The following is a 7,809-nucleotide window of genomic DNA, read 5'->3' as shown; positions in this document are numbered from 1 at the left end:
ACATTTGGCAGTTTTTAAATAAAGCTAATCAGTCAATTTTTTGGTGCTTTATAAATCTTGCAAGCAATCCAATAAAAACCCCTGCCTAATTTTTCAATATTCTAATCCTCTTACACCATTTTAAGGGTTAAATTTTAAGAGTATTAGAATTGCAATATTCAGTATCCCAAAGTTTAAACTTAAAAAAACTCATTTTTAAATGAATTTAACTGGGGTTTGTTTTTTTTTTTGGAGAAAGTTTAGAGAAAATTAAAGGTCCTTACAGCAATGTGTTGGTTCAAGAGGTTCTGTAGTCCCATGAAAGCCAGTTTAAGAAAACAAACACACAAACAAACAACTTTTCCTATAAAGACCTCATAACCAAAGAGGAGCCTCAGAACAGGAAACGAGAGATTAAACAATAATGACAGGTAAATCATTTCCTAGACTTCCAGTGATTCTTGGCAGCAAAGTGACTAATTAAATCAAGTGACTTATTAAAAATAAAAAATCCTTGTATTTGTCAACAGGGGCTGGTAGCAGCTTGCTGTTTTTTCACAAAAGACAACTGAAAACAAACTTGTGTCATACTGTATCTTTTTCCCCAGAGTAAAATTTAACAATTTTCTGGATAATTTTATTAAATAAGACAGGACCCTCTCAAAGTCATTCTGCTCAACCTTCTCAACCTTCAATTATTAGGCCGATATTGGCTACCATTTCATCATAACCTTTACCTGAATCAAAATCAAGCTGTCTTTTCAACGTCTTTCCTAACATAAGGAATTGGTATCACGGTGACAAAATAAATCTTGAGAGTCTAACACTAAAAATACTGAAAAAAAAAAAAAAAAACCCCAACAACATGATCAGCTAAGTCAAGAAAACATTTTTGCTTCAGTTATAACATTTATATGTGCATACCACCTGCCTGACATACAGAAGATATTCAGTAAGTTTGTTGAATTAAATCTGTTTCACTGGTCTTAAATGATCCTAATGGCATTCATTCTTAATACTGGGTATAAAGAACGTTTATTTGTTAATCTTTTAGGGGAATCTTCTAAATGACTCACTTTAGGATTAAAAAATAAACAAAAAACCCTGTAAAACAAAGGTAAGTGAGCAAATCTTCAAAAATAGATGGAAGAACAAGAGCAATGATAGAGCCAAGTAAGTTCTCATGATTAATATAGGTGTGTGTGTCTAATGCACAATTATTTCCGATTACTAGAATTATCTCTGAAAATCATCAAATATCCATGATACAATTCTTATAGACCAGTTAAACTATTTCACTAAAATGCTAGCCTGACCAAAAAATGTGGTTTCTCACTTTAAGAAAAAGGAAAGTAAAGTAAGACCAAACAGCTCGGTTTAATTTCAAACGTTAATATATTTCTATTTTATATTGAACATTTGCATCTGTAACCCCTCATTTGCAGCAACTATCACATCCTCATAAAAGGGGCAAAATTTGTAAGATGCCTCTTAAAATAAATATTCTTTTTTATAAAATAATAAAACTTCAAATAAATATTCTTTACACTAAACAATATGTTGAAAAATTAGAAAATAAAGGTTGAATTTTACTGTAACTGTACAATATACATGAAGTCCAAAGGGAAATCAGAGTCTTACAATAAAGGCTTTCTGTAAGGCAAAATACAATCTGAAAACATACTGATTGATTCACATTCTTCCGAATGTACAACATATTAGTATAATATTTTGTGACTGTGCCATATAGCATGGCACAACTTGTTTTTCACAGTTGCAAATATTATTGTATATACAAAAATATAGCACATTATCTCTGAAGAAAACAATGAAAAAAAAAGTCATTTCCTAATTTACAAATTTTGCAAGGACTATTCACAAACAAAAAATTTGCCTAGGAGTATCTGTTGCTTTAGCTTATGCAACATGTGAGTCGCCAGGTTTGTATCCCATACGTTGAGCTCCATTAACTAGAACAAGCATATCAGTTAAAATGGCACATGGACAAAAGCATTTCACTGCAAACAACAAAGAATATCCCTCTAGTAACAGTGCCAAGATTATAACTGTTTAGTTGGCTGCATATGTGTTAAAAAGGGGAAAAAAAAGAACAATCCTTATTACTGTAATAATCCTGATTAATGATGCTATGTTGGTTTTTCAAAGTTCCTGGGTGGGACAGTGGGAACTTTGCAGCAAACTGTGTTTGAGTTTTTACACCGGCATCCAGGCCTATTAACCCGATCATAACACCCCTGGCACAATTTAAGGCAACCCTTGGCTGGAAGGTAACACCATAAACAAGGCAAAAAGAGGGACATGACGCCCATGGCTGACCAACGTGTACAACAGTGAGACTGGCTGCAAGAACACGGGTTGTCAGCACAGTTGTCCTCGTCATCATTAGAACAGTGATAGAAGAGACCTTTCACACAGCACACGCAAGTCCCATAGTCAATCACGTTCTGAGCCGAGCAAAGGCACTGCTTGTCGCAGATCCAGTCTGAAGGCAGAGGCCTCGGGTAGGTGCACTCCTTACACTTGCACTTGCCACAGTCTTCACACCTGTAGGCATGCAGTCCCAAATCTTCCTTGCTCAGAGGCTTAAGCTCACCTGGCTTGAGCTCAGATTTGGGCTGCACCCGGATTATCCCATCAGCTACTGGTCCAGAGGTGAAGGATGGTCCCAACAGTCTCTGTTCAGAGGAACTGCTGCTGGTACTTGTCCTCGTACTGCTCCGAGATCCCGAGCTGACCGTGCTGATGGACCTGGACAGAGGAACTCGTGCAGAAGAATGGATCTGTGAGTGCTGGAGCCTGGGAGGCTGGCGGTGCTCGGGCAGACCATGGAGTCTCTCGTGTTTGTGCTGAGCAGAAAGGCGAGGAGCAGGCTTGAGGCCAGGTCTCGGGACCACAGTAGGCCCCTCTGTGTACTCATTGGTGTTCCGTATAGCTCTGATCTGATCCAGGGACAACACGTGTACCTGCTGGGTGAGGGCTTCTCTAGGGTCAGGTTCCCCACGCTGTCTGCCGCTGTCACGGGATGCCTGAAGCAAGGGCTGTGACCCACTGCTGCTCTGAGCTCTGGCCTCCATCAGGTCTTAGAAGTGTGCTCACTCCAGCAGGCTTAGAACACATCTGAATTCCTATGGAAACCAAGAGGAAAGAGTAGGTTTACACTCCAGGATACTTCCCACTCTCCACCCATCTGAGTTAACTCTTCACTTCCCACTTCCCCTGAGACAGGGTTTGCATCTGAGTGCCTGTGAGGGTGATTAGACTGGCCACATGATCAAATGCCTGCAAAACATAAAATTTTGGCTGGGTATGGACAATTCTTTAACCCTGTGATGTGCAGTAACACAAAGCTGATCTTTGTTTGCATCACTTAAGTAATGATTATTTAAATAAACGTATCATTTGCAATGTTCAGGTTCATTGTAAAAATTGCAAGAAAGTAATATTAGAACGTAACCACTGCTGCTGGTATTTTCAAAAGCTGAACGCCTTCTCCAAATTTGAAAAGGTTTCAGATTATTATGGCTATTTGTCCTTGGCATCAATAAATACAGCCTAAAAATTCTTCCTTTAAGTCTGCTTTTATATCCAATACATTAAACTATGAATTAGCTAGTATTCTGTGACTTGATAAAATCCTGTACAATGACTATGGCATGCAAAAAGTAAATATCCCCCCTCCCAGAGAATATTTATAAATTTTACAACAATCATGCACTGTCATTAACTACATAGTAGTCACAAAGTTTTAGAATTAAAAAACAAATCGATTCAAATCCTTTTAAGGGGCTAGGAACACATTCAAATAAACTCACAACAAGCAACAACATAAGAACTAATTTTCAACTTCTCAACTTGAGTCAAATATTTTACAGCCTGATTGTAGAACTTAAAAATTTTGTAGCTGACTCTTATTATGTTTTAGAAACAAATTATGTAAAACTCTTAAATACTTTGCCCGTTTCTAAGAAAATAGTTGAGAACATACACTGGTTGGTGACAACAGGAAATGTTTTAAAAATTAAGTGTCACATCTCAAAGCTATCGTTTTGACAAGATTGCAATTAAACTGCAATCTCTATAAACTTGAAACTATCATCCCCTTTATCACTAAGTCTACAATGAATAAAAAAACGGGCAAAAGTAGAGATTTATCCAACCTCTGACTTTTAGAAGCGACACAGGCAGGTGACACACGCCTCCCAATTCCGCACAAGGCAGAGCTGGAAACCGTATCTCACTTCCAACAGAAAGGCAAACAAGACAACCTTGCTCTTGCTTTCACTCCGTTTATCGGCTCTATCAGCGCCCCAACACCGTCCCCAGCAGGTGGGACACAGTCAGAGCCCCGGGGGACTCTCGTCCCCGCGGACTGACGCAGCTCAGAGGCCAGGCTAGCCCCCCTGCGCACAGTCCCGAGACAGACTGACAGGCGGGGGGGGGGGGGGGGGGTGCGCGGGCGCTAATGAAGGGGACGTGCTGTGAAACGCTCCATCACACTCCGCCTCCCCTCCCTTCCCAGCTAAAATCTACCCCACCCCGAACAACTGCCTCCTAGCTCCAAGAGGGATCCAATCCACCCCCGGGTAGAGATCACGTAGCCCACCGCAGGGCGATCCGGCCAAGACCCTCGAACATCGGGCACAGGTTTCCAGCCCGGACACCTTGAAGACGAAAGCCCTGCCTAGACACAGCCGGGGACACGGAGATCTAACCCACGCACACTGGGCGACTCCATCGTGCACTGACCGAAGGGGCACTGCCTGAAATTTGCACATGTCTATGTACTCAAATACACACATCTATATTTCTTACAGTTAGGAAGAAATTACTTCTTAAAGACAGTACATTTTCCAGGGCCACACTGCACACGTCGGGCATGCAGGACCCACATCCCTGGGCTGGGAACTTTCCGTGAAGATTTGATTGCAGCGGAAAGAAGCATCTTGGGGGAGGGAGGGGTTCTTAAAGTTATTTCTGCCCGACCTCTGGCCTCCTTCGCAGCTTCCCCCACCCCGAGTCCCCTTACCCTCCACCTTTGAAAGTACTTTGAAACCCCCATTACGTGTGTGATCAGACTAAGGATTAGGGGGAAAGAACTTCAGCACAAGGGTGGGGCAAACCGACAGAAAACGCTTTGTAAAAACGCACAAGATCCCGAATTAAAAAACAGCAACAACAAAGAAGTAGATCAGCCAGTCAAAGGGGGGGGGGGGGCTAACCTCGTTTGCCACCTATTTTCAGGTAATGGAAAACGATCGCGACCGCTTGATGACTTTCTTCCTGTGTTGGGTCAACCCAATCTCCCCAAAATAAAAAAAGCGTGACCCAGGCGGACCAAGGAGAACGGAAAAAAGAGAAACCTGCACTTCCGAACCGCAGAGACCCGGCGCCAGGAAGGGCGACGCTCCCACCCGCACCGGGCTCTGTCCACACGGGACAGCGGCAGGGGCTCGGTCCACCCGGCTTCTGGAACCTTTTCTCAGCCGTGAGGTCTCGCTGCCCCCGTGAGGCGAACGACTTACGCGACCTCGGTCCCGGGGGCACTCCTGCCTCGGGACAGCCTCTCCCAGGACTCGCTTTGCCGGGAGAGGAACAGGTTAGAAATGCGGGCGCCTGCAACGGCGACCTGGAAAACACAAGTGGTTTCCTCCCTCTCCCGCTCTCAGCGAGCCGTCTGCCGCCCCAACCCCCCCCCCTGAGCGCGGGCGTGTGGGATCGTGGGGTTGAAGACACTGCAGTAGGCACTCACTGCAGCCCCTGCCCAGGCAGGCCGAGCCTCTGGCGAGGGAGACCCGCGGGCAGCTCTCTGTATCCCTGCGGGGAACGTGGAAGATAGAATGGGAGGCCGGAGGAGAGAGACCCCACTCCCGGACCGGCTGCACCTACTCCATGTTGCCCCAGCGCGCCGGTCACTGCGCCAGGAGGGGAAAAGCCGAACGCGTCTCACCGTGATCGCGGCTTTGCACCAACCCCTCTCCGTTGGATTCTCTTCTCCCTGCGACGTGCAAATAATTCCAGCGCCGATGCAGACTCCCCCCCTTCTTTCCAAACTCTGCTTCAGTCCAACTTCCGAGCAATCGGGGGAGTTAAAGAGCAGAGGGAAATCGTGAGCCAAGTCCCCAGTCGAAGAACACTCCGGGATTCGGGGCTGTAGGCGACCCCCCTTTCCAGAAGCGCACGCGGAATATTTCCTCTTTTTTCTCAATGAACTGGAGGCCGAAGCGCCAACGGCGAGCCTCTTTTCCTGGCAGATGAACGAATGAGAAAAGAAAACGGCCTCACAGAGAACCTAAAGCCAGATGGCCAAGTCGCAAGGCTGCCACCGCGTCGGAGCGGCGGCGGCGCGGGGCCAGGGGCCGGGCCGGGCGGGCGCGGGGGCCTGGGCGCTGCGCGCTCCGCCGGCCCCTCTCCTCTGCTCCGCTGCAGCGCGCAGCTCTCGGTGGTGCAGACTGGGCGTTGTGGAGGCGCGGCGGTGAGGCCGAGGCGGGGGCGGTGGGTACGGAGGAGGAGAAGGAGGAGGAGGAGGAGGGTCTGGGGCCCGCGGGGGGGAGGGGGGGGCTCGCGGTTGGCTTGCGCCCTCGCCTTTCCGGAGGAGGCAGGGAGCTCTGCGGCCGCCGCGGCAGCAGTAAGTGGCGTCATGTGGATCCGAGGCGGAACAGAGCAGTTGTTGTCCCAGAGGATATATCGCATCCGGTCCCAGCTCATTGGCTCCGCAGGGCTACATTCACTCACACTCCAGCGCCCGCCAGCGCTCTGAGCCGCAGGAGGCATTCAAAAGGGCAACCGCGCCGCCCTGCGCGTCCCCGGCCGGTCCTGCAGCTCGGGCGCCGTCACGCGGGGCGCCCGCGGGGCCCGGCTGGGCACGGCAGGGTCAGTTTATTTAGTTTCAAGGAAACACTGACCTTAAGATTTCCCCGGAGACCATGAGGACGAGCCACAGGCTCGGGCTGACTTATGGAACTTTCTCCCCGCCACTAAGAAAAGGGAATGAACATTTAAAACTAATCCGGGCCATGCACTGTTAGCTTTTAAAACAAGCTGCAGGTTTTAAGACTTTGTTCGGCATCCATTTCAAGCCCACCTCTCCCCTCTTCTGATCCCTCTGGAGGGAGCGACGGGGAGAGAAGAAGGGGGAGGGGAAGGGGAGCGGGAAGTGAGGTGGGAGGGCTATTGGTTTATTCTTTGTCTACTGGATTAACCCGATTATACAGCAGGCACCAGCACAAACCTCCTCCCCCACCCCAGAGCAGTGTACTAAAGGAGCGGAACGCCGATTCGGGTTTCAAGTACCTTCTGCTCTGGCCGGGATTTGTTTTTGATTGTGTCGATTTATAGTTTTTAGGTTTAATATTAGATTTTATTTTTTAAAAGGTAGTTAACTACATAGATGGAGGTTTTTTGAAGATCTTTCTTACTGTTTTGTTTGACATAATAGCTTAAGGAAATTCTACAATCTAAGTCTTTTAAAAAATTAGTTAATTCAGCAACACACACACACACACACACACACACGATTACTAAGGGTGACATCACTGGCTTCTGAAATGGGAAGGGGGCTCACAGTTCCGCTGCAGATTTCCTCCTCCACTTGAGCAGAAGAGTCATCCTTCATTTCCTACTTCTCTCATCATTTCTCAAGAAGACCCTATTGTCCATTTTGTCAATTTCCATTTTGTATTTTCCTACTTAAAAATAGAAAAATAAAGATAGAAATGCATACATATACACTGCTCTGTCCTTCAGTTAGTAAGAAACGTGCTTGCACGTGAGAGCACCAGTGAAAAATTACACACATCTCACACACACCAC

The 7,809-nt window shown here is 46.4% G+C and overlaps 1 protein-coding gene across 1 annotated transcript; it reads right to left on the bottom strand.

The window, feature by feature from the left end:
* Positions 1-283: 283 nt before the first annotated feature.
* Positions 284-6,451, bottom strand: SPRY2 (sprouty RTK signaling antagonist 2). Its single transcript, XM_066236118.1, has 2 exons — positions 5,948-6,451; positions 284-3,125 (listed from the first exon to the last, which is right to left on the bottom strand). The coding sequence occupies exon 2, from the start codon at positions 3,072-3,074 to the stop codon at positions 2,127-2,129; it is 948 nt and encodes a 315-aa protein (XP_066092215.1). The 5' UTR covers positions 3,075-3,125; positions 5,948-6,451; the 3' UTR covers positions 284-2,126.
* Between the last annotated feature and the right edge of the window lie 1,358 nt (positions 6,452-7,809).

The sequence above is a fragment of the Saccopteryx bilineata genome, chromosome 6 (assembly GCF_036850765.1).
Source record: "Saccopteryx bilineata isolate mSacBil1 chromosome 6, mSacBil1_pri_phased_curated, whole genome shotgun sequence".
NCBI lineage: Eukaryota > Metazoa > Chordata > Mammalia > Chiroptera > Emballonuridae > Saccopteryx > Saccopteryx bilineata.
Note: the sequence above shows the minus strand (reverse complement) of the source record. Positions and strands in the feature narration are given on the sequence as shown.